Genomic DNA, 27,186 nt, shown 5'->3' with positions numbered 1-27,186 from the left:
CTTTTACTGAAATGAAGCGGACCTTATAAACACATACAAAGGCTACCCCAAATGTTCCCCATGGAACGGTCATTGGTAGATACTGATTCTAAATCCCATTTAGTAGCATACATTCTCCCTTTGGTGTCCAGGTCCAGGTCTCAAGAAGATGCAAACCCTCAGAGCCTCTTAAAGTATCTTTAGCTGTATCTTGATAATTAGAAGAATCAGGAAAGATATTAATTTCTTTTTTTGTGAAAGGCAGAAAGTCCAGCGGAACAAAGTAAATCAAAGATTTCCTAACAACTTCTGCTATTTTAAGTACCTCTTTGTACCTAAAATTCCCTAAACAATCTGAGATATTAAAATAACTCTGAGATTAACAAGTCATTTTATACTCCTATTATCAGATGTAAGAAAAGTCATTCACTTGGCTAATATCTGAATTAACTCTTATATAACTTCCCTGATCATACCCCTCTTTAGGAGTTACAAGAATGTCCTAAACTTACCTTTGGCACATCTTTAGAGGCAACAACAAAATACAGCAGGAGAAATGCGATCACATGAATTACATGCTTAAATTTCAATCTAACAAATTCTCTGTAAGGGTTTTGAAATGAGAAATCTTATTTATAAAGAATGCAAAAATAAAGCCCTAGATGCTAAACACACAAAAATACTCCTTTGTCTTTAAATTTTTGAGTGTCAAATGATTAACAAGATACTATGTAAACTTTTAAGTTCTTCTCGAAAATATCAGGTGTAACAGGTACTGTTTATCTTTTTATCACAGTTTTAGGGCCCATCCACATCTGTCACACAAAAACACACAAAAGCCCGAAGAGTTAATTATACATAAGTGCTTCAGGGATGAATACTGCTTTCATACCATTCATACTATTAAAGTACACAGATTCACTTTTACTGGGAAAAAAGTTACGTCGTTTTCTGAAACTCACAGATTTCAAGCCATTACTGTACCGTCCTCTACCAAACCCTTGTCAGGTAACTCAAAAGATTTTCTGATGGAAATAGAGGAAAGCTGATAGGAAGGACTAAGAGGAAAACAGAAAATTGTGGTTTAATTAAAAAGCAGAGTCATTCAGAATTAACAAGCAATTAACGTGGAATTGAGGAATTCCTACGAGTAAGAGGGGCTGGGGGCGGCGCTACAAAAAGGTCTCAAAGTCTCAGAGCAGGGTAAATGGTACAGTGTACCAAAAGATAACGCAAAACACGGAAACACACTGTACAGAAAGGGGGAAAACACGTTTCTGGGGTAGGGAAGTTATTAAAATGTTAAGCATTAGAGCACGGGCAGTGTTTTTGTTTTTGCTGGGAAACTGGGGGCCGGGAAAGGGCTGCATTCCCAGGTAACCACCCTGAAAATAAAGCTCTGCTTAATAAGGTAGGGGCCAGGAATAAACAATGGGGGGAGGGGAGGGCTGGCTTATTACCTTTATAGAGGATGCTGGTCAGAGGCTCTCCGCTGCTTCTCTGGTGGGTGGGCAGACGCCTTCCTGCTCTCTCGTCTCCTCCAGCCAGCTCAAACCTGCAAATCAGAAACTAGTGAGCGGTGCAGTGCCCTAGGGGCGAGCAGGAGTGGGCTCTGAGGAACGCGGAGCCTAGGAAGAGAGTGGTAAGGGCAGGCAGGAAGCAGCAGCGATTCTCCTCCTTCCCAGCCAGCCCCCTTCCTCTCAGGGGAGGTAAGTGACTTTACCTGTCTCCTCAGCTGCTGCTTCTCTTCCTCCTTTCAGCCTCCTCCACACTCACCAACTTCTCCATTGAAGAAACACCTCAGGCAGGGCCGGACACGGGTGTTCCTGATCCTCCTCGGTGCCTCACGGCCCCAGCCCGGCGAGCATCCAGACAGCCGAGCAGACTGGGGGCGGGGGGGCGGCGGTCCTGGCCGCCGGGCAGCCTCGGGGCAGGGGTGCAGGGAGGAAGTCCCGACTTGGGTTGGGGGGGGCAGTCCCGGTCTGAGGGCTCGGAGCAGGGGGCTGCCGCGCTCCGGGCCGGAGGCTCCCAGCTACGGGGGGACACGGGAGGTCTCGGGGCAACGAGGTCCCGGGTCATACAGGGTCCGAAGTGCCTGCCGCGCGGGCTCCAGGCAGGGGGTTTTCGGGATGCACTTTGCACTGGGCCACCCCCGCCCCCTCCCTCCAGCACTTTGGGGTCACTGGGATGGGACCAAGCCTTCGGCAGCCAATCAGCGGCCGCACTGGAGCCTGAGCCCGGAGCCGTAAACCAGGTCCGGGGTGGGTGGGGGTGGGGGGTGGGGGCGACTTGGTTGGTTGGTTGCTTCCTTCTCTCCTCCTTACCCCAGGCAGCCCCCACCCCTTGGCTGCCGTAAAGCCGCCTCCGCATTCGCGACAGTTAGAGGAGGCGTGCCGATTGAGGCTGGGACTCGTCTCCAATTGGCCTTACTCACTTCCCCCTCGGCTTCCCCCTGTGGCTTCTGATGCTCCGCCCCTGGCGGAGGGACTCGAAGCGGTTGCTAAGAGACACTGTACGCTGAATGGGGCCTCTGCGCATGCGGGGGGAGGGACCCCCCCCCTTGTACTTTCTGTGAACTACGGCGGCTGGGAGGGGGCAGGTGTTGCCTCGAATGGTGATGCGAGGGTAGAGTGGCTAGAGCTGGATCTCTGGCAGGTACGTGGGGGCGGCCGCTGAGCTCGGCGGCGGGGGAGGTGGTGTGCGGCCGACTGAGAGGCTCGTCCGAAGTGTTAAGGTTGGGGAGGCCACAGTCCCCAGGAAGCGAGGAGAGGGGCGGCTTGTCCCGGACATTTAGCAAGTGTTTACTGGCCAGGCACTGTTCTAGCTGTTACGGAGACAACAGGGAACAAGATAGATGCCATCACTTGCTGTCGTGTAGCTTTCACAAAATTGCCAGATAGGGATAGGTTATATAAAGAAAATCAAGCAGAAGCATGCGATCTAGTTCGGTTAGGACGTGATGGGTATTTTAGATAGGTAGTCAGGAAAGGTCTGAGGAAATGTCTTTGGAGCGGCGATCTGAACGAAGAGGAGCAAGCCACGCCAAGAGCTGCGGGGAAGAATTTTGCAGGCAGACAATGTCAAAAGTACAAAGCCTCTGATGCTAAAATAACCTGTCCCGGCGGCCAGGACCGCCGCCCCCCCCCCTCCCCCCCGCCCCCAGTCTGCTCGGCTGTCTGGATGCTCGCCGGGCTGGGGCCGTGAGGCACCGAGGAGGATCAGGAACACCCGTGTCCGGCCCTGCCTGAGGTGTTTCTTCAATGGAAAATCCCCTCCTCAGCGATTTTCAGACGCGAGCTGGTCTCTCGGTCCCGGAGGCCCGTTAGCTACCAGGCTGGGCATGCCTCGCCTAGCGCGGAAGAGAGGACTCTCTTCGGGCTGGCGGTGACGTTTCAAGGGCTTTCCTGCAAGGCCATCGACTATCAAAGGTTCCTGTGAATGGAGGGGAAAAGAGAGTGGAAAATAAGGGGGATGGACATGTTTACTAAGTGCATTTATTCATTTAGCAAGTGTTTACTGGCCAGGCACTGTTCTAGCTGTTACGGAGACAACAGGGAACAAGATAGATGCCATCACTTGCTGTCGTGCAGCTTTCACAAAATTGCCAGATAGGGATAGGTTATATAAAGAAAATCAAGCAGAAGCATGCGATCTAGTTCGGTTAGGACGTGATGGGTATTTTAGATAGGTAGTCAGGAAAGGTCTGAGGAAATGTCTTTGGAGCGGCGATCTGAACGAAGAGGAGCAAGCCACGCCAAGAGCTGCGGGGAAGAATTTTGCAGGCAGACAATGTCAAAAGTACAAAGCCTCTGATGCTAAAATAACCTTTGCTGCTTACAAGAACTCCAAGAAGGAAGGCGAGCGAGCCCAGCAGAGTAAGGAGAGAGTGATTGGGAATGAGATTGGGGGTGTGGGACAGGCTGGACCTTATAGGCCATGGTAGGGAAGTTCTAGTGTCTTATTTATGTTTTGAAAAGAACACTGGCTGCTCAATGGAGAAGACAGCAGCTGAGAGCCGGCTTACTGCAAATGTGAACGGCTATTGTAGTCTTCCGGGCAAGAGGTTACATTGTTTTAAACTAAGTCACATTTGGCTACCACCAATGTCTTCAGAGAAAGGCCCTACCTCATTATACAAAGGAAGTATTTCAATATATCAACTGCTTTTATGTGATAAAGTATATTAAGATATTTTGTGGCGGGTGGGGTTCACTGCAGACAGTGTCAATTTGCCCCCTGATATTTTATTCTACACTATCATTCATTTGTTCAAGAATGCTCATTTTGGTTCCTTCCACATGAGCTGCCTGTTGGCTTTTGGAGGCAAACTGGGCTCAGTCCTGCCCAGGGAAGCTCTTAGTCAAGTATGGGGGAACCAAACTAGAAAACAGGTATAGACAAGGCAATGAGGTAAATACTGTGGTATAGGCTGAAGGAGCACTTGGCAGGACCCCCAATCCTGACTTACATGTGTGGAAGCCTCCCCCCCCCCCCACTGCCCCCCTCCACTCCTGCCCCCGCCTGGAGCTTTCCAGGTTGAAGGTTGAGAGTGGCTGGGAGAGGGTTGAATGTGGTTTAGTCAGAAAGAATAGACTAAGCAAAGCTTGGGAATCCTTAAAGTGCAGTTTCGGAGAAGGCTTGGAGAAGGCTTGGAGCTTAGTTTGCAGGGTACAGAGGTGAGAAGAGTCAGATCTTGAAGGGCCTGCGAAGCCATGTTCAGGGGTTTGGACTTTATCCCAAGGAAAGTGGAGAGATTTTTCAGGAGTAAGTGGGGGTAGGATGGGCCAAGAAACAACCACTTAGCAAGGAATGTGTTGCAGTTGTCCAGGGTAGAAGTGGTATACTGCAGTTGTGGCAGTGAGGATGGAGAGAAGTGGGGGGAGGAAAAGTCCGGGAAGATGTGCAGGTTTCTAGCTTGGGTGACTAGGAGGTATGGAGTCCATATGCTGAGATGAAGAGTGTAGGAGAAACAAGTTTGAGGGGCCATAAAATGAATTGAGTTTGTGCTGAAGGTGCCTATGGGACTTCCAAGTAGAGCTCTCCAGGGGCATTTAGATACTTGAGTGTGGAGTGGAGAAGAGAGTTAGACCCTAACTGGATTCTGGAGCTGTTAGTGTGGAGATGATAATTGAAGACATTGAGAGTCCATGAAATTGCTCTAAGGAAAGAGGATGTAGAGGACTAAACACTTAAAGCTCCCAACATTTAAGAGACTAGTTGAGAAGAGGATCCAGCAGGAGTAACTGAGAAGGAACCACCAGAGACTGAATTGTCAAGGACTAGCGTGTATTTAGAAAAAGGCAAAAATATTTTTAATGGAAGGACTACATAATTATTATCTATATGAACATGTGCCTGTTTTTCTATAAAGAATTTGCCCCTTTGGCCAGCAATTCCACTGATGAAATTGTTAGCAGAAGCCCCTTTTAAGAAAAAACTTACAGACTTGTAGGGAGAGCGGAGTGAAAAGGTGCATTTTAAAGTAAGAACCGTTATGCATGATAAAAAAGGCACAGAAGCATTATGGATTAATTATTAAATTAATATTCACATCTGATGAGCCCTAAAGATTTCTTTCCCTTCTTCTGTGTCAGGCTTTTCAGAAAATACAAATTCTGGAAAGAACATCCTTACTAAACATTTGCTTAGATTAGAAAAAATAAAAGTTTTGTTTCATTAAAAGCCGGGTTGGAAAAAAAGTTTTTAATCCCTTCTGGCTGTTTCTTTAAACCAAATCTATCTAGAAAGTATAGTATCTAACTGTATATTCAAAAGAATATATTGCCAGACTCTGCAAGCAGTTTCCAAAGAGATTTCAAGAAGATTCTGGAACAATGATACTCTACTTGGAATAAGGTAGACTCATCATTCAAAAAACTACTTTGAAAGTTACCACATATTTTTGGATGTACAATTTCCAATTTTTTTTAGTCAGTTATTTTTTTAATTCCATTATACTTCACAGCAATCATATTTCATAATTTTAAATTTCTGAATTTCCCTTTCTCCTTAAAGTACATGGCTGAATTATAATTAGAAACCAGTTATATTAGGGCATATTAAATGGTATTATATATTAGCAACTTTTGATGTTTCAGTTCTACCATGATTTCTCCCTGGTTTATCATAAAAACAAAATACCAACACAGAAAGTTTGGAAAACACTTATGGCACCTCAACTTTAATACAACTACCACCTTCCTTTTTGCACATTCTCTTTGTCTTTAAACACATCTCCCAAAGCTCCAACAATACTTGTGCTGTGAATTGCTAGACTTTACCTGTACATTCTGCCTAAAGGAATTACTGCTTCTGTCCTGGGAACCTTGAGTGCCACTTCATGTCTCCCATACTCATGGTTGTGGAATTGCATGAGGCTTTAGGAATCCAGCAGGGTTGCAAGAGACTTTAAGAATCGTCTAGTCCAGTGATTTTCAAATTTTCTTAGCAGTGGGACTCCAGTGTAAAAAAAATAGATTAAAAGTGGTATTTTATTGGTATGAATGTAATTCGTAAGTTTAGTTTTGTGACATTTACTAATTATAGAATTAGGTGGTTTTGAACTCCAAAAAGAAAGAGAGAGAAGGAACAGGAAACAAATAAGTACATAAATAGTTATGGAGAACGTGTTCAGTCTTACAGCAGCCTCAGCATCCATGGGGTTCAGATAGTATGTTTGCTAAATGCTGGTTCAACCGAGACATTCAGGTTTACAGGCTTCTTAATTCGGAGGCTGGTAACTGAGTTGAATTCTAATTCTCAGCTCTTCCATTTCTCCAGCCATTTGTTTTTCACTTGAAATCCTTTGTTCAAGTTATAACAATTTTAAGATGACTGAGAGAGATAATTATATCATAACCAGGGAACGTTGTATTATCACACTTTCACAGAGTGTGCTACTCGATGATTCTAAATTGCTTTATTGAATTGGTGCTATCAAATTTGATAATTCTTAAATTATAACTTTTCATTGATTTAAAAGCAGTTTAGATTGCACAATGTTTTTTAACAAGTTAAAATTGATTAGATTTCACAAGACATACTTCACTTCCCATTCACTTAGGTAATATCACATTCACACAAATGAAAAGACTAATTTTACAGCATATAAATGAAGTAATTCAGGATAAATATTTATGATGTTTTAGTTCGTAAAACTCTGACTCAACCAGAATTGAGCTTATTCTCTGAGTTAAAAAAGATGATTTATCATTGGAAAACTGCCCAAGCCCCACCACAGCAACTGACTCATTTGGTCTCCAGGGTGGCCAGGGTACAGATTTTTCCTAGTGCCCAGTGATTTCAGCGTGTGATCAAGGTCAAGAACCACTGCCCAGGAGGCTGTGTCCTGTTGCTTAAAGCACTCGGTGCTGGTGGTGGAGAGAATGAGCAGTTTGTGCACTGCATGACAGCAGAAACCGTTCTAGGGACTGCAGTGGGATCCAGAGACCTGGGTGTCTAAACAGGGCACAAGAAACGCAGATATAGAGTGATGGAGTCCCATCATCTGCCTTTTAGCCTAACTCTGTTCAGCTGTACCTAGCAGGAAAAGGGAGATGGGGTAGCTAGCGAAATTCTACTTTACACCTTGGCCCCCTGGTCCCAGCAAAAAAGATACTGAAAGAAAGGAAGCTAACTGGTGGGTTTTGAGCTTCCTTGTAGCTCTTGTCCTGCTAATTTAAGGGATTTTTTTTCTTCAAGGGTAATTTTAACTTGCACTTTATCTCAACCATTTTAAGATGTGACTTCAGTGCATGCAGCTTCTATTGAGCTTTGTCAGCTGTATAATACAGTAAAGACTGAATGAGCTCAGAACTCATTCCCTGCTATGGATACGACTATATAATTTTTTGACATGAAATTTTTATTGTAATTTAAAATTCAGGTGTTCAAAATTATACAGCATTTCTAAAAAGTATTTGAGCTCAAACGGTACTAAAATAAACTCTGATTTTAGAGTTATTTTAGACATATACACTACTAATTGGCACTAAATGAATAAAGTAAATAAATTCTCTGGGAACTTGACTGAAACAGTATCTTCAGTCATGAACACATTCAATAAATATTTATTAAGTACCTACTGTGTATCTGGCACTCTGCTAGAAGCTGGAGAAGAAGTGATGAACCAGATACCTCTTAGGAATTTATAATCTAGGTGGGAGACACATACAAATCATATCACAGATAATTTAAAGTACAATTGTGACATATTCTGTGAGGCCGAGCAGTGGTGCTAGGAGACTAAGAGGATTTCAGGAGGACCTGTCCTTGCCAGAGAAAGTCTTTTTTTAAATTTATTGAGACATAATCAACATATAACATTATATGAGTTTCAGATGTACAACATATGATTCAATATTTGTGAAATGCTCAGCACAGCATTGTGAAATGATGAGCACAGTAAGTCTAGTCAGCATGTAATACCACACGTACTTACAAATGTTTTTTTCTTGTGATGAAAACTTTTAAGATCTACTCTGTTAGCAACTTTCAAATATGCCATACAGTATTCTTCCTGTAGTCACCATGCTGCACATTACATCCCCAGGGACTTATTTATTTTAAAACTAGAAGTTTATACCTGGTGACCACCATCACCCCTTCTGCCCACCCCCTGCCCCCAACTCTGGCAACCACCAATCTGTTCTCTGTATCTATGAGTTTGAGTTTTTGTTTGTTTGTTTGTTTTGTTTTGTTTTAGATTTGACGTGTAAGTGAGATCATACAATATTTGTCTCTCTCTGTCCTATTTCACTTAGCACAATGTCCTCCGGGTCCATCCATGTTGTCACAAATGGCAAGGTTTCCTTCTTTTTCATGGCTGAATAATATTCTGTTTTGCGTGTGTGTATATGTACACAACATTTTCTTTATCCACTTATCCATCAATGGATTCTTGGGTTACTTACATGTCTTATCTATTGTAAATAATGCTGCAGTGAACATGGGGGTACATGTAACTTTTCAAGTTAGTGTTTTTGTTTTCTTCAGATATATAACCAGAAGTGGGATTGCTGGATCATATGGTAGTTCTATTTGTAATTTTTTTGGGACCCTCCATACTGTTTTCCGTAGTGGCTGCACCAATTTATATTCCCTCCAGGAGTGCACAAGGGTTCCCTTTTCTCCACATCCTTGCCAAGCTTGTTTCTTATCTTTTTGGCAATAGCCATTCTGCCAGGTTTTGATTTGTGTTTCCCTGATGTTTAGCGATATTGAGCACTTTTTCCTGTGCCTGTTGGACATTTGTTTGTCTTCTTTAGAAAAATGTCTATTCAGATCCTCTGCCCGTTTTTTAATCAGATTGTTTGACTTTTTGCTATTCAGTTTATGAGTTTTTCATGTATTTTGGATATAAACCACTTATCAAATAGATGATTTGCAAATATTTTCTCCCATTCAGTAGGTTGCCTTTTCATTTTGTTGATGGTGTCTCTTGCTGTGCAGAAGCTTTTCAGTTTGATGTGGTCCCACTTGTTTTTTTTTTTTCGCTTTTGTTGCCTTTGCTTTTGATGTCAAATCCAAAAACTCATCGTCAAGATGATGTCAAGGAACTTTCCATTTATGTTTTCTTCTAGAACTTTTATGGTTCAAATCTTTAATCCATTTTGAGTTAATTTTTGTGTATGGTGTAAAATAGTGGTCCAGTTTCATTCTTTTGCATATGACTGTCCAATTTTCCCAGCACCAGTTATTTAAGAGACTGTCCTTTCCCCATTGTATATTCTTGGCTCCTTTGTTATAAATTAATTAACAGTATATGCATGGGTTTGTTTCTGGGTTCTCTGTTCTGTTCCATTGATCCGCGTGCCTGTTTTTGTGCTGATACCATACTGTTTTGATTCCTATAGCTTTGTAATATAGTTTGAAATCAGGAAGCCTGATTCCTCTAGCTTTGTTCTACTTTCTCAAGATTGCTTTAGCTATTCAGCATCTTTTATGGTTCCATACAAATTTACAGTTATTTGTTCTATGTCTGTGAAAAATGACATTGGAACTTTGATAGGGATTGCATTGAATCTGTAGGTTGCTTTAGGTAGTATGCTCATTTTACAATATTAGTTCTTCCAATCTATGAGCACAGAATCTCTCTCCATTTATTTTTTTCTTTTTCAGTTTCTTTCATCTGTGTCTTACAGTTTTCAGTGTACAGATCTTTCACCTACTTGGTTAAATTTTTTTTAGGTATTTTGTTCTTTTTGATGCAATTTTAAAAGGGATTACTTTTTAAATTTCTCTTTCTGATAGTTCATTATTAGTGGATAGGAATGCAACAGATGTTTGTATATTGATTTTATATCTTGCAACTTTACTGAATTCATTTGTTCTAATAATTTTTTGGTGGAATCTTTAGGGCTTTCTATGGATATATGAAATATTTCTATATTTCATGATATGTCATCTGCAAATATTGACAGTTTTACTTCTTCCTTTCCAATTTGGAAGCCTTTTTTTTGTTTTCCTTACCTAATTGCTCTGACTAGGACTTCCAGTACTATGCTGAATCAAAGTGGCAGGCGTGAGCATTCTTGTCTTGTTGCTGATCTTAGAGGAAAAGCTTCCAGCTTTTCATGATTGACAGTTGATGTTAGCTGTGGGGTTGTTGTATATGGCCTTTATTATGTTGAAGTATGCTCCCTCTATACCCACTTCGTTAAGAATTTTTATCATAGATGAGTGTTGAATTTTTTCAAATGCTTTTTCTGCATCTATTGAGATGATCCTATGATTTTTCTCCTTTATTTTGTTAATATATTGTATCACATTGATTGATTTGTAGGTGTTGGACTGTCCTTGCATCCCTGGAATAAATCCCAATAGATTTGTGTATGATTCTTTTAATGTATTGTTTACTTCAGTTTGCTAATATTTTGTTGAGGATTTTTATATCTATGTTCCTCAGTGATATTGGCCTGTAATTGTCTTTCCTTGTGATGTCCTTGTCTAGTTTTAGTATCAGGGTAATGCTGGCCTTTTAAAATGAGTTTGAAAGTGTTCCCATCTTCTGTTTTCTGGAAGAGTTTGAAAAGGAAGGTAGTAATTCTTCTTTAAGTGTTTGATTGAATTCACTGGTGAAGCCATCTGATCTTGGACTTTTGTTCATTGGGGGGTTTTTTAATTACTGATTCAATCTTCTTACTACTAATCAGTCCGTTCAGATTTTCTTTTTCTTCATGATTTAGTCTTGGTAGGTTGTATGTTTCTAGGAATTAATCCATTTCTTCTAGGTTGTCCAATTTGTTGGCATAGAAAGTCATATTTAAACTTAAAACAAAAGGAAATGTGAGTGGAAAAGCTTTCTGGGCAAAGGGAACAGCATTGTATCAAGATCCAGAGTCAAGAAGGAACCTTTGAAGGTGACTAAATAAAGGACTATTGGCATCCTCCTACTTGAATTGTAGAAATGTCTTCATCACATAAACCCTGTACTTCTTGCGAATCTTTGTGTGTGTGCTACTTTGCTGAGGTAGGGTAGGTAACCTTATTTTATCAACTAAAAATCGTCTTATCTCTTTGTACAGTATACAGAATTCAGGAGTTCAGTAAAATAAATGGTGCTGTTGTCATGTCTATAGACATTCCTGAAACTCTACCCTGCCACTGGTGGTAGGTTCTTTTGGTAGAAGGCAGGAGTAGTGGGGGAAAGGGGCATTGACTGGTAAAAGGGAATGACTAAAGAGACATTTCGTTCTGAAGCACCACTTAAAATGTAGAACCGTATTTTAGCAACTAAGAGTATTAAAGTTTTATTTTTTATATTAATAGTCTAGAGATTGTCCATTTAAAAAAAAATGCTTAGCATTAGCACAGTATAATATAAACCTAATGAGCTTAGATTCCGTATCAGTAAAATCAAGTAGATTGGCCAGTGGTCATTAAAGAATAGTCCCCAGTCCAGTTCTTGGGCCCTCCCTAGATCCACTGAATCAGAATCTCTGGGGGAGGGCCCAGCCATCATATTCTAACAAGCCTTCTATGGGATTCTGAAGCTAGAGTGAGAACCAGTGGTCTAGATCATCTCTGAGGTTTTTTATGTTACTAAAATACTATGATTCTAATGTCCAGCAGCAATCTGTACTATGTAAAAAAAAACGTTTGCCTTTGGAGTGATCAGTTTAATAGAGCCATCTGAGAAAGATACATGTGGGTTTTTTTCTATTGATCAGGTTTATGTGAAATGCTGCAGTCCCTCTATTACTCCAGGCTTCTGAGAAAAAAACTACTTCATTACTAGCCTAAAAGCAATACGTGCTCTTCATGAATTTATCCAGCAGCACCATATTTGCTGATTCCTGTATTCAGGCCAATTAAAGGTGAACTAGGATGACCCTAGTCAAGTTAGGTTATTGAGATGAATGTGACCTCTTGCTTTTGCACTGTTCCCCATCTTTGAGACTGCACCCTGCCCCGCTTTTAGAGGCCCAGCATCTGTTAGCTGGTGCTTACTACATTCCTTGTCAAGAAGCTGGCATTGCAGCATTATTTACAATAGCCCAGTTATGGAGACAACCTAAGTGTCGATGGATGGATGAATGGATAAAGAAAAAGACAAGCAAAAAAAAAACAAGCTCATAGATACAGAGAACAGATTGATGTTTGTCAGAGATGATACGGGAGGTAAATAGGTGAAGGAGGTCGACAGGTACAAACTTCCAGTTATGAAATAAATAAGTCATGGGGATGTAATGTATAGCATGGTGACTATGGTTAATAATTCTGTATTGCATGTTTGGAAGTTGCTAAGAGAGTAGATCTTAAAAGTTCTCATCACAAAAACAAATTTTTTTGAAACTATTTATGATACAGATGTTAACTAGTCTTATTGTGGTGATCATTTTGCAGTATATATAAATATCAAATCATTATGTTGTACATCTGAAACTAATATAATGTTATGTGTCAATTATACCTCAATTTTAAAAAGGGAGTCTGGTATCCAGTGTTTTATATTTGTGACTGTCTTAACTTGCCACCCCTGAAAAATTGGGAGAGGAGCATTGTTTTTTCTCAAAATAAACCATGTTCATTCATTTTTAAAAAACAACTTTACACCATAAATAGAAGCGCAAAGAAAAATACAAGGAAGGAGTCTAGGGGCAGGTTCTGGAGTTAGTCCTGCCATGTGTTGTCATGCTTAACCAGGCCAGCTGGGGCATAGGAAATACTGACAGTTGTTCACTGGGGATTATACGGGGACAGTCACATTTAGTTTAACCCTCTCAGCATCCTGTGAACTGGGTACCATCATGCCCCTTGAACATAAAAGGCAACTGAGGCTTGAAGGGTAAATTGTCCCATGGTGACCCTGATGTGGTGGAGCCGTTTGGCTAGATCCCAGATCCCAGGCTCTTGCCGGTGTTTCACTTTGACAGAAAAACACTTTTAAGTATTACCTTAATCATGTATGTTAAGTCTTTTATCTGTGACTTAATTATCAGGCTTTTGCTTCATGCTGAAAAAAAAATTCTGACCTGTATCAGAGTCCTATGGGCAAGAGTGGAATAAGAGAACAATTTACAAATGTGCGGCAGGATCTAAGTGTTCTCAGTGTTTCAACAGCAACCTGGAAACTTGTTAGAAATCAAAATTATTGGGCCCCCATCTCAGAATTACTGTGTCTGAAACTCCTGGGGTAAGGCCCTGCTGTCTGCTTTTACGTGCCTTTCAAGAGATTCTGAGGCAGCTAAAATTTGAGCATCCTTATTCTGAGGACGTGAACAAGGGATGGTCTGCCCCAGGGGCTAGTAGCTGCCAGTGGCTGCTCTAGGCCTAAAGGCAAGTTGAAGAAGCATTTCCTGAAACTTGGAAGAGCAGCCTTCCTTCCTTCCCAGCCCCACCCATCACCTGTTGGATCCCTTGGGGCCCAAAGAAAGGTGCAGAGTAGAACTAGCAGGGCAAGGGATGGTGTCCCGAAGCTGACCTGCCGTTTGGAAGATATCCCTTCCCCCTCCTTTCAATAGGGAAGGGAGGTGCTCTTGAACTCATAGTTGATCAGCTTAACAGCCCTAGTGGTAGACACGGATAGTCGGAACCTCTGTATTAGAGTATTTTCACCGCTCTCAAAGTCCTCTGTGCTCCAGCTGTTCATCCCTCCTCCACTCCCCCACCCCAAGCACCTGGCAGCCACTGATCTTTCTGCTGTTGCTATAGTTTTGCCTTTTCCAGAATGTCATATAATTGGAATCATGTAGTATGTAACCTTTTCAGATTGGCTTCTTTCACTTAGTAATAGGCATTTAAGTTCCTCCATGTCTTTTCATGGCTTGATAGCGCCTTCTTTTTAGCACTGAATAATATTCCATTGTTTAGATGTACCACAGCTTATTTATCCATTCACCCGCTAAGGGACATCGAGGTTGCTTCCAAGTTTTGGAAATTATGAATAAAGCTGCTATAAACATCTGTGCACAGGTTTTTGCGTGGACGTAAGTTTTCAGCTCCTTTGGATAAATTACCAAGGGGTGCAATTGCTGGAATGTATGGTAAGAGTATATTTAGTTTTGTAAGAAACTGCCAAACTGTTTTCCAGAGTGAGCACCAGAGGAAATTTGAGGCGTGCCACAGGCTTTGAAATTAGACTTTCTAGGTTCAAATCCTGACTCCGCCACTTAACAAGCTCTATAACTTAACCTCTCTGTGCCTTAATTTCCTTATCTGTAAAATGAGTGTGATAAATAAGTACCCACCTCAATAGGTTGTTGTGAAACTATTACTCAGAACAGTGTCTGGACTTAGTAAGCATTCAATAAACTTTAGCAATTATTATTTCTAAAGCATCAATTTTATGTGAAGATGGGTGGGAAAAAATATATTATTTTTATATTAAGACACACATGGTTCTGTTAGGAATAGCATGCAAAATTCAGTTCATTTATGGTACTTAAACAATAAAAGAGAGATTTGAGGCAAATTTTATGCTTGTAATGGGTACCTCCTTAGGCCCCCTGGTAGGAGAATTCACTCTTCTGCCAAGAGGCATTTTCTGAAAAAAACTCTGAGAAGCACTGCTCCTTTCTTATCCTAATTAGACCTTTCTTGGTGTTGGTTTCCTTTCCAGGCTAGACAGATCTCTCGCATTTATCCAGTATAGCAGGCTTCAAAACCTCTCAGCATTCTGAGCACCCTTCCTTCCCCAGACGCTTTTCTTTGTCAGTGTCTCTTGAAAGCTTGGTGCCTGAGGGGTATAGCTTCTTCCAGACCAGCTGGTGATGCAGCTTGAGATGTACCAACCTTGTAGCTACCACTTCAGGAAGAAATGTCCGTCACATCCCCTAGTTCATTTTTTCCGGATTTGTCCTTTCCTTTAATACTTTGTTTTTTCAAAAAACCCCAAAACTACAGTTCTCAGTTGTCTGTGGGCTGCCCACAGACACTTGTTTCAGGGCAGGTTTCTTTGGTCAGAATTAATATTTTAAAAGACATTGTAATTAGGAAAGATGGATGCTTAGTCACAATAGAAGCAGCCTGGCATGATCCTCTTCATTCATTTGTTACCTGCCTGGCATTCATGACCCCTAATTGATGCTTTTGTTTTTTCCTCTGTCTGTAAAGGATCTTTTTTTTTTTTTTTTTTTGAGGAAGATCAGCCCTGAGCTAACTACTGCCAATCCTCCTCTTTTTGCTGAGGAAGACTGGCCCTGAGCTAACATCCATGCCCATCTTCCTCTACTTTTATACGTGGGATGCCTACCACAGCATGGCTTTTGCCAAGCGGTGCCATGTCCACACCCAGGACCTGAACCGGCGAACTCTGGGCCGCCGAGAAGCAGAATGTGTGAACTTAACTGCTACGCCACCGTGCCTGCCCCTAAAGGATCATTTTGAATCTGTATTTCTTAAACTTTCTAACTTTTCAATCTGATTTCTCACAACAGCTTTTATCAAAGAACCTGGGTCTCACCTGAAATTTTCCCATTTGCCCCCTGAAATGCTTGCTTGCTTATTTGTTTATCTATTTATTTCTCTATTTATTTCTTTACTGACATTCACTTTAGTTTTTTGTGTTGAAATGGTTGAACCATTTGAAATGGCCCTTTTTGTAGGTCAAAAATGGTTGGATAGCAGCAGTTTTATTCTCATTTGTGCTAAAATGTAAGGGCTTAAGATTTATAGAAATATTATTGGAAGTATTTTTCTTGCTATAGCATTGAAATAAAAATAATTCCATTTGTAACTGAAAATTATAATAGAGTTGAGCATATGATATTAATGGAAACTTAAAATAGTCTCTTGTCAAAGAATATTTGACATATAAAAATGTCAGTAGTTTTATTGAGAAGAAATGTTATTGTTATAACTAAAATGTAAAGTAAAATAAGCACAATGGAATTAGACTCTCAAGTAGAATATGAAAACTAATTTCTGGTGTGTGACAGACAAAATACACCAGACAATTAAGGAGATGATTTTATTTAGGCTATCACAACAGAGAGAATGTTCGTTAATGGGAAACCTCTCAAAGAAGGAGAAAACATGGGTTTTTATGAAACAAGGGAGGTCGGTGACGAAGGGTAGAGGTGGGTGCTATCTGGGCATATGACCCTTCCTGGTTGGCCCCTTCTTGCACACTGAAGGGGGCAGTGCTACTTAACCATCTACTTTCTGGAAGCACAGGGCTCAGGTAAAGTTTAAGTGTCAAGGTTACTGATATTTAGTTACATTTATAAATCCTGTGGGATGCACACCACAGTTTGCAAATAAGATTTAGAGAAAATTTACCAACAGTTTTATTCATACCTTTAAATTGAAATCTGTAGGTTTCTTAGTATTTATATTTCGGCACTAGAGGACTAAAACAGGGCCGCTTTGTCTTGTTCCTCACAAGATTAGGAATTGAAATTCCTTAGAAGCTAAGCAAGGGGAAGAAACCAATGGAGAGGGAGGTTTAAAGACCAAGGGCAGGTTAGTGGACTGTGTTTTAGAAGTGAGACCCAAAAAAAGTGACAGCCCTCAGAGTTCTCTTCCAGTGAGAAAAGACGTTAAAGATGGGCAGGGCATTTATAAATGGGTCAGGGTAGACGAGGGAAGTCCGTGGGTTTTGTTAAAGTATGAATCTTAAGAGGACAAAATGATGACCCATAAAAAAGGAACATGTATCAGTGATTTTGTGTAAGTCTTGAATTAATGAAAGAACTAGGCAAATGTCACAATTGTTTTAAGGGCAAAGTTAAAGAACTATGAATGTATATGAAGTAAAGGAATGTTGAAATGAGTTTACAAATAGAAGCAAAACTGGCTTTTCTCACTGCAGGGAGGGTTGCCCCTCCACCTGGCAATTATTTGCATCTCTATAGGCAAGAATTATTTGCATTGCTATCAGTTATCTACAGTTTACAAAGGTGTAAAATAGCTCAAAGGCAATGAAAGGACTGAGCCCCATAGGCTCAGTTAATTCCTAGAGGTTCCAGCTTTCCATTGAAAGGGTATTCTGTACTCTTTTGCTTGTGCCAAAGTCTTAAATTTTTCTTAGCCATGCTTGTTCTATAGTAACTACATGCTTCCTCTAATATTCAGCTATCAGTTGATTGCCCATATTTTCTGCTTTAAAAGCCAGATCTGATCCTAAATGTCCTTTGCCTTCTCCCCACTCTTCCTGGTCTCTGTCATGTTCCAGGTGTGTGGGTCAACCAGAATGTCTAAATTTGCGTCCCTCTACAAGTATCACGTGCTCAAGTTTGGATTGCTTTTGCTTAACATCTTGTCTTTTTCTTGGGATGGCATTTTAAAATTTTTTATTTAATGTTATGAGTGGTAATCAAGATTTCCTTCTGCTACCATATAGTTTTAAGGTGGGAATTAATCAGCAATAATCATAATAGTTAGACCACATAGCAGTCTAACTGGGTTTTCATCTATAAGTTGAAGGTGAAGGTTAATGAATCTGAGTTAGCCTGGTGGGTCGTTTTGCCCCCTAAGGGAGGTGCTACTGGCATCTAGTGGGTAGAGGCCAGGAATGCTGCTAAACTTCCTACAGTGCACGAGACAACTCCCTACAACGAAATTAATCCAGTCCCTGATGTTCGCAGTGCCAAGGTTGAGAAACCCGGACAGCCTGGTTAACAATTTTAGAGGGAAGGGGAAGTTTCTGCTGTGATAAAATTAAAAATAATTTTATGGTCTTAAATCTGTATGGAAAGCGTACATTTCATTTTTATGATCTTAAAATAATGTTCTTATTACCAATTTTCCATTTTAGAAATTAAGCAGTCAGTATTACCTTGGGAGACTAAATGATTAAGTGGAAACAGATGCCTTCCCTTGTAATATGATGTATATAACACTTATATTTTAAAATTATTTTTCTATTTTAGGTTTTACTGAAGAAACATCTTAGTGATTCGTCACATTTCTAAGATTAATATTCACACTTTGGAGTTGTCAGCCTTCTTATAAAATATATTTTGGCAATCAAAATGAAAAGTTTCTTTGAAGTTTTAGAACACTTATACAAGAAGGTACTTCTTGGAGCCACACTTGAAAATGACATCCATGATTACATCTTTTATCTGAACCCAGCATTTTCAGATCAAGATTATTCTACAACTGCCTCCTCAGAATGCTCACACACCTTTGGTGTCCAGGGCACGCGTGAGCCATCCTCTGTCAGTTTGGCTACCATTTCTGGAGCACCTGTGTGTTTGAAGAGACACTCTGAGATGGGCAGTGCGCGAGAAATAATGCTTCTTCAGTTAACAGTGATCAGAGTGATGGTGACCAGGATATTGTCTGTCAAAACAGAGTTCCATGCAAGGGAGAAATACAGAGAAATAATTAAAATTCTTTTAAAGTCATCTGACATCGATTCTAAATTAGTAAGTCATTTGTGTTTTATGGGGTTTTTGTGGGTTGGTTTATTAAGATCTAGATTTTTTTAAACAAAAAGTTTTTAAACCTTCAGCAATAGCGGGTAAATTTTTTTGTTTTCCTATAGACCTGTATGTTCCAAAACTCAGATAAATTGTTGTCTCACATGGCTGCAAAGTGCCTTGCATTACTTCTTTATTTCCAATTGAGAGAAAAGGTAAGGTAAATAAGCAAATTATGTTCTTTCTTTTATAGTTTCTTTAAAATTGTTCTCTGGCATTCGATTTTACCCTTCATATATTTGTATTAATAAAATGTTGACACTCACATAATAACTTGTGTAAATCCACAAAAGTGTAAGAATGGAATAATATGGTGACTTGTGTCAAGGATAACAATCTTAAATATGTTATAAATCACTACAAATCAGATTCTTAACCCCAATGGTAGGTTTCAAGTGAGAGAGTCTATAATTTTCTTCATGTTGTCTCCTTCCACCCCTCCAAAGAAAGGTTTAGGAACCCCTGCTTGAGACCAAGCTCATTTTCACAGATTTAATATAAATAAATTCTAAGAGTGATATTTGCACTAGAAAATCTGAAAAATGAGAAAAGGTATAAAGAACAAAATAAAAATTACACATCATTTCACTACCTAGAAACATCCACTGATAATATTTTCATGTTCCCTTTTGATTCTTTATTTCTATGGCATCTTGATTTCCTATCTTAAAGAATATTAGGATAATTGTGTCCTATTTGTTTTACTAAATATTATCATACCTTTTTTTTTGCAAGGGAGTAAACAATGTTGTATAGAATTGTATTGTGTATAATAGGTAATTTGTGATTGTAAAGAAAGATGGCATTATAATGTACTGATGTTTTTAATTTTCTCACTCATAGATAACATTAAGCAATTCCTGGATTTCTTTTTGCCAAAAAAATCTTTCTGAATACTCTGAAAGTGATAAAGTAGTATACTGCCTCTGGACTCTTACTGCTATAATAAAAGAAATCTTTAAAGATACATGTTCACAAAAAACAGGTATGAATTATGTTCCCCCATAAACGATTGTCATTATCTGGCTCCCAAGGAGCACTACATTTATAACAAAGAGTAAAACTTATTTTACAACGTCTGATCTGTCTTGAAGTATGACAAACTAAGGAATCTTGCTTCGTGTTTTTTCATTGAGGATACCTTTCTAAAAGAAAAAGTTATAAGGGAAAAAATGAAAGCTTTCCATTATTATATATTCCTTGCATGGTCTGATGCTATTGATATTTGTAAAATGAATTTAACTGTGGTTATTATCTATTAAGTCTGCATATCTTCATTTGTTCACATTAGAGGTAAATAATCCAAATCCATTTTTTCATCTTGTAAAGTGATAATATTTATAAAAATTGAATGTAAAATTGGGCTTTAAGCAGCCTTTGTTTCTCCTGTTGTTTATAATTACTATTTTTATAATTTCAGAAATTCTAAAGCAGTTCCTGACTCCTTTTCACACTATTTTTGAAGTTTTTTACAATTCCTTGTTTTCTCAGCATTTTGAAAACCACCAAGATACTTCTAAAATAGTAAACAGCTTGATATGTTTTCTGGAATTGCTTGAACTTCTTATAGCCTCCAGAATCCACCTGAAGTTACATTTCACTTGCCAGAGGATTTTATTTTTGAAACCTTCTTATGTGCTAGACGTTATTACCTGGCCTGTTCAGGCTTTTGTCAAAAGGAAGTTCATCGTATTCATCAAGAAGTGCCTTCTCCGGAAAGTGGGTGAAGACCTTTGTCAGGAGTGGGTCCCTGCCTCCGTGCTGCCGGATCATCATTTACATGTGGACTTGTTGGCTTTAGCGGATGCTGTTTTGCAAGCTGTCGATTTGGGCTTATTAAGGACGTTGTCTGTCCATGGAAAACCTTCCTGCTTTGGAGGTGATGAGGTTCAGCCTGGAAGTGAGCGTGTCCCTGGTCCAGATCATGTGATCCTTAGAGCAGCGAGCTTACTTATCATTAAATCCTTAGAAATCAAGTTTCAGAACTGTGCTTCAGCAAATGAAATGAAAGGTAATTCTTCAAACTCGTTTTGTATGTTTATCTCAGGACTATAATTCCATTAATTTAAGCTACATGTTATCATAGTTAATTTATTAAATTTTCTTAAAAAAAAAAGAACTAGAATTACCTTAAGAATCATGTCAACTTTTTGTGGACTAAACTGAATTTATATTGCATAATTAATGACTAACATTAAAAAAAAGGTGCTGTTGAGTCACCTCAAAGTAAATGATATAAGTCGATTCATATTCGGATATTTGTAGTATTTCATCCATATTTTCCTTCATGAAATTGGTATATCTACTAATGTAGATTATTGCTACTTAGGAATTGAATTGAAACTAATATGTGAGAAGTTATATTGACAAAAAAATTGTCACATATAATTTCCAGGATGTTAACTGAGAGTCCAAAGATAGCTATTTAAAGTATGATACTGAGTTTAGGTGTTGGGGAAGACATGTCCTCCATTTCATTTCAGAAAAATGAGTAATAAACGTCTCTGAAGAAGCAGTGTGTAGTTCAGGGAAAGGTTTGAATTGTAAGCGGTGTGACTTCCTTGAATTGCTTTGGATATCATTTAGCTTATAATAACTATGTATCAGATATAATCCTGTGCAGTTATAATGTACAACACTAGGTGGCATATGTTATATAATTCAGAGTTTTAAATTGCAGTTAAAATGCCCCAAAACCTTTTTGATTTTTGTGCTTAATAGTAGTGCTTTCTTTTATTGCTTTAAACAAAATTTTTTTCTGTTATTTTGAAGGCAAAATTATTTTTGTGTGATTGCATTGTTGCATCTCATGACAGACAGCTGTGGCATCCAGTGAAATGATTTCTGTTGTCTGCCACTCATTCATTTATGTGCTTTTAGCAAGAATTCACGTAAATTTTATCTCTCAGAGATAATTACTTATTTGGCAGTTGTGGCAAATAGACTGGCTGTACATTTTAACTATATCCTCTTGAGTGAGTCACTTTTTCTCTGAAAGTGTTTCCTAACTTGCAAAGTAAAGATAATCCTTGACTCATAGACTTTTTGAAAAATGTGAATTATGGTAATGCATTTAAAGTACTTTAGATACTATAAATTTATATATAGGCAAGATGTTAATGCATTCAGTAAACTGTTGCCTACTCTTTGAAATTTGCATTTTTTTAAGTTGATTTACAGAGGTTCATGTCTGAGTTACTGACCTTCTTAAAGCCTCATCTTAAGCCCTCTCTGCAATCACACAGTCAGTGTGAGTGGTTGTCTAGAGTCTTCATAGAACAAGACGATGATATGCTGGAGGCTGCCAAAGCGTCATTGGGCATCTACCTAAAGTTGACCAGGTTAGTATATTTTAAAGTAATTGTACTAACTGCATGCCAGGGAAGCAGAAAATGTTTTTAATAATGTGCTGGACGTATTATTTACTTTCCGTCATTAAGGGGAAAAAATCCCTAACAATCCTGTGGTTTCCTTATAAGTTCCAATTCCTTTTTTCAACTCTGCTGTACATGAAAATGAGATTGATTTGAGTTTTCATTATGAACACTTGGCTGGCTAGGCAGATCTAGGGTGGTAGAACTAGACTAGGACTAGAAAACAGGGGTTTTGGTTCAGTCTTCATCTGTTTTACCTGTGTGATCAGGAATAAGTTAGTACCTTTCTCTGAATCTGAATTTAATTGATGTTTAAGGACTCTTCACCTCTAAGACTAACTTTTCTATATTGGGCTTCTTTTTTGCCTTTTTAAAGGTGAGTGTAAACTTGTAAATAATCAAAGGAGCTGTTCTAAATTTTCATTTTATTATACAGTTGAACTGGGGCTGATATTATCTTGAGGCAAATATCTGAAATTGGTTATGAAGTTATGTTACTGACATTTTATGCTGGTCCTATTTGTGCTTTATTAAACAGCTGTACTTGGGTCATGTCTTCTTATGGCAAACAATCTGTAATTGGTTATGAAGTTAATAACTGATGACCTTTTACGCTATTTCTGCTTCTGCTTTATTAAAACCCTAAAGTATTTGCTTTATTTCCATTTCTTTCTTGGCTTCAGAGGAAGGGATTTCTTACTAACGATCGTTGGTGCACTGTTGTGCTGCCAGTTCTTACTTGTATTATGACACTGCTGGCAGTGGCTGCTTTCAGACTCTAAGTGTTTGGGGCCAATTTTCAAAAGATTCTAATCAAGAACACAAAATTGCTGCATGTGATTTGAATTAGGCTCCAAAACGGTCAAATACAAATTCAGTCTGAAAATGCACATGCCTATTAGAATATGTCTTAGTTGTACTCAAAGCTGACTTCTTACTCCTCAGGAAAGAAGAAGCATCTGAATTAAACTCACTTTATATGTGAATTTCTAACTTTCTTAACTTGAGTTTGGTGTGTCAGAGAGCCATGCGTTCATGTCTATGTATTTTTTTAAATGTAATTGTATTGGTTAAGATGGTTTGGTTGTAAATGATAGAACCCAATGCAAAGTAGTCTAAGTGAAAAAAGGACTTTATTGGCTCTTAGTTGGGAATTCTAAGGATTCAAGTTGGCATCAGACATAACTGTATATATAGAGATTCCAATCATGTAATTGATCATTTCACTTTATCTCACAGCTCTGAATTCATTCTCAGGCAGGGCCACTAGCAGTGCCTGGCTTACAGCAGCCTTACAGTTAGAATATTTAATAGCTTCAGCACAAGTCCCAGGGGAGCTCTGATTAGCTCACTTGCGTCACAGATTCATGTTGTACCAAAGTCAGTGGATTTTGTTTATTTTATTGAGTCATATTTGTTTAGAGTTTGTGGAGAAAGAGATTGGTTTGAAATTTTTTCTTTTAAAATAATTCATAGATTAAAAAGTTATGTGATAGGTGGATTTGTGGTACATGAATTATCTCTCTCAAAACTGTAATTTTTGTAAAAAGTCATTAATCTGGGGTCTCCATTATCTTTATTTTTAGAGAACATGAAGCTACTGAAAGCTTGACCCAAGAAAAAGAAATGTGGAACCATCACACACATGAAAATGGCTATAATCCACACTGTATTTTCTTATTCTTATTAAAAAATATAGGATTTGATTCTACAGTTCTTCTTGACTTTTTGATTTCATCAGAAACCTGTTTTCTTGAATATTTTGTTAGGTACTTAAAATTGCTGCAAAAAGACTGGGATAATTTTTTCACCATTTGCAAGAACTTTGATGTAACTGAATCTAAAGACAGCGTGAATATTTGTGGTTGTATCTTCTCACTTGTCCAAGACAGAAGCAGCAACCAAACAGAACCTAGTCCTTTGGCTGCTATTGGTAGTCACAGAAATGCTCATGCTTGCATCTCCTGGGTTTCTCATGCTTCTTCTGAGCCACTGGACCAGGTAGTGATGTCCGAAGAGACCCATGTTACGCTCCAAGCTAATGGTCTGTCTCCCCCACGAGCTTCTCAAAGTCTGGTAGATTATGACAGCTCTGATGATTCTGAAGTAGAATCCACAGACCAACGTTTATCAAGTAGTAAAACGACATCTTTACACCAAGAAGCAATGAAGAAAATTCAGGACACGGTTGGAACAAGTAGGGATAAAAAAGAAATTAGCCTGGAGCCTCCATCAAGGCCTCTGGTTCCAAGAGAATCTAATACTCCCTTCTCTGTTGATTGTGACATAGCCCCAAATAAGATTGTCTCTGGAGTGGGAATATCTTACAGAACAGTAAAATGCTTCGAAGAGCTACAAGGTGCCATTTACCGTTTGCAGAAGAAAAATCTTTTCCCATATAACCCAACAGCACTCTTGAAGTTGTTAAAGCATATTAAGGCAATATATAATAAAAGTATGAACCATTTGTGAAACAGTGGCATTTTATTTCCAGGAACTGTTTTTTTCTAATATAAATTGTGCCTTAATGAGATAATAATAAAGAAAAGAAATCTGAGAAGGGTTTTCTAAATCAAGGCTTTCGTTTTGCCTTTTGGAAGCAGCCTAGTGACTGAAAAAGATCTATCAAATGACAAGCACTCAATGCCGTTGTACGCCACTTGAAATTTATGATAGTTCAAACTTACACACACAATTTGCAGTGGTTACTATATTAGTTTGCTAGGGCTGTTGTAACAGACTACCACAGACTTGGCGGCTGAAAACAACGGAAATTTGTTCTCACAGTTCTGGAAGCTAGAAGTCCAAAATCAAGGTCAACAGGGCCATGCTCTCTCTCAAGGCTCTAGGGGAGAATCCTTCCCCGCCTCTTCCTGGTTTCTGGCGATTGCTGCCAACCCTTGGTGTTCCTTGACTTGTAGCTGCATCGCTCCAATCTCTTCCTCCATTGTCGCATGACATTGTCCTTGTTTGTGTGTCTGTATCCAGTTTATTCTTAGAAGGGCATTGGATTAGGGCCCACTCTCATCCGCTATAACCGCATCTTAATTTGATTACATCGACAAGGACCCTACTTCCAAATAAGGTCACATTCACAGGTTCTGGATGGACATGAATTTTGGGAGGGACACTGTTTAACCCAGTGCAGTTATTGTGTCCTCTGGGGTATTTACATGTAATGTGATATGTAAAAAGTTTAAAATCTTAGGTTTTTTTTTAAGAGAGGTGATCAGGTCTATGTATATGTATGTATATGGTTTATGAACATGAGTCTAATTTTTAAAGAAATTTTAATCACTAGGTAATTGTCCTATTTAAAATTCTGATATGAATAATTATATGCTGTCTTTTTGACAGGAGACAGTAAAGTCAAGTTTTGATATGTTTATTGAGTTTGTATAATAAGAACTGCAACTGTATTGTGCTGATGAGTCTGTCATTAAAACACTCTGAAATGTCCTTAGAGTATTTTATAAATGATCCTTTTGTAGAGAAATATAAGGAGGACTGAACCCACCAGGTATTAAAATATATTTTAAGGCCGTGGTAATCAAAACAGGCTCATCCTCATTCATGTAGAAATAGAAAGATCAGTAGAACTAAACAGAGGATTGCTAATTAAAATTTTTAACAATGAGATGCTAACATTAACCAAATATAAAAGCAGAGGTCAAACAGTTTAGTAACACAGTTGGGGGTATACATTGGGGCAGTTTCTACATAAATTAAAAAGCACATCAAAGAATGTATATTCAAGGATGTTCAATGCCATGTTGTTTGTAAAAGAAAAAGACTAGAAATATGTGGTTAAATAAGTCATAATATATATACGCAGTGGAATAGTATATACTTGTGGAAAGAGTGAGCTGTATCCATGTTTATAGATATGAAACATCTGCAGTAAAGAACAAAAGTGAATATACTGGGCTCCCATTTGTTTAAGAAAAGAAGATGGGGCAGGAGTAATACACATATATATACTTTTGTGTGTTTATAAAATATTTATGTAAGAATATATATGAAAGTTTACTAGTAGTTGCCTGAGGAAACAGATTTGAAGTGGAAGTTTTGACTTCTCATTATATAGCTTTTTCTATTATTTATTTGTTTTTAACTGGGTACATAATTTTTTTTCAGTGAAAATAAACTTCTAAGGAAAGAAAAAGAAAACAAAACCAACCTGATTCTTTATGTTCCTAAGGGTACATAAATGCTGAATCCATTAAAAGTCATGCTTATACAGATGTGTATTTGACCCATGTTTCTCTATAAGGTTAATAAGGAAGCATCGTCCCCTTATTGTATGTAAAATGAGGAAAAGGCAATCTTACACATATGCTGAGTGTCGGTATTTCAGAGTTTCTACATATATAACTGATCCTTGGGTGTAAGTCAATTCATCACACACTCATGAATCCCTACTTTTGGTGAAGGTGACTGACAGTGGCTATGTGGTAACCATCTTTGGCCATTCACAGTATCCGAGAGCTGTTCTGAGTTAGTCCGTAACGGAATACAAAACTAGTAATATTTGCACAATTAATTCCCAGTCTGTAACTCCACCTCTTCTCCAAGTAAAAGCATATGCGTGTCCAAGTGAGCACAATATCATGAATCTAATTTATTGCTTTAACTTAAAATATAACAGATGCAGCAAAATACACATAAAAGTATACAACTTGATGAATTTTCACAAACAACATACCTGCAGAACCAGTACCCAGATCAGAAAACATTACTGGCACTCCAGAAGTCTCCCTTGGTCCCCTTCCAGTCACTATCTACCCGTAAAGGTAACTATCCTGAATTGAGACAACATAGATTAATTTGCCTTATTTTGTCTATTATATAAGTGGAATCGTAGCATATGTGTTCTTTTGTGTTTGGCTTCTTCAATATTATTTGGGGATGTGTTCTCATTTATTTTGAAAATAATTGTCAAGTAGCTACATTTTAGCTATTAT

General features: G+C 38.8%; 2 protein-coding genes across 5 annotated transcripts in view; one reads left to right on the top strand and one right to left on the bottom strand.

The window, feature by feature from the left end:
* Positions 1-2,312, bottom strand: part of ASB7 (ankyrin repeat and SOCS box containing 7) — a 52,336-nt gene extending 50,024 nt beyond the window's left edge. The window contains exons 1-2 of one of the 2 annotated variants that reach the window (XM_044762910.2): positions 1,756-2,312; positions 1,440-1,534 (exon numbers count right to left, since the gene is read on the bottom strand). The gene's annotated coding sequence lies outside the window, so the exon portion shown is untranslated. Of the gene's footprint in view, positions 1-1,439; positions 1,535-1,702 lie in introns of both variants that reach the window. The other variant, XM_044762904.2, reaches the window with a different exon arrangement.
* On the top strand, positions 1,444-26,450 carry LINS1 (lines homolog 1). Of its 3 annotated transcripts, none has more exons than XM_014854210.3 (7): positions 1,444-1,688; positions 18,294-18,794; positions 18,914-19,003; positions 19,692-19,833; positions 20,269-20,859; positions 22,018-22,189; positions 23,809-26,450. In XM_014854210.3, the coding sequence occupies exons 2-7, from the start codon at positions 18,396-18,398 to the stop codon at positions 24,692-24,694; spliced, it is 2,280 nt and encodes a 759-aa protein (XP_014709696.2). In that variant the 5' UTR covers positions 1,444-1,688; positions 18,294-18,395; the 3' UTR covers positions 24,695-26,450. The 3 variants fall into 3 exon arrangements, with proteins under 3 accessions (XP_014709696.2, XP_014709695.2, XP_044618825.2); XM_014854209.3 differs by lacking the exon at positions 1,444-1,688 and adding an exon at positions 2,366-2,634; XM_044762890.2 differs by lacking the exons at positions 1,444-1,688; positions 18,914-19,003 and adding an exon at positions 2,459-2,634.
* The last annotated feature ends 736 nt before the right edge of the window (positions 26,451-27,186 follow it).

The sequence above is a fragment of the Equus asinus genome, chromosome 2, assembly GCF_041296235.1.
Source record: "Equus asinus isolate D_3611 breed Donkey chromosome 2, EquAss-T2T_v2, whole genome shotgun sequence".
NCBI classification, from domain to species: domain Eukaryota; kingdom Metazoa; phylum Chordata; class Mammalia; order Perissodactyla; family Equidae; genus Equus; species Equus asinus.
The sequence above is the reverse complement of the archived record's forward strand: the minus strand, read 5'-3'. Positions and strand labels throughout refer to the sequence as shown.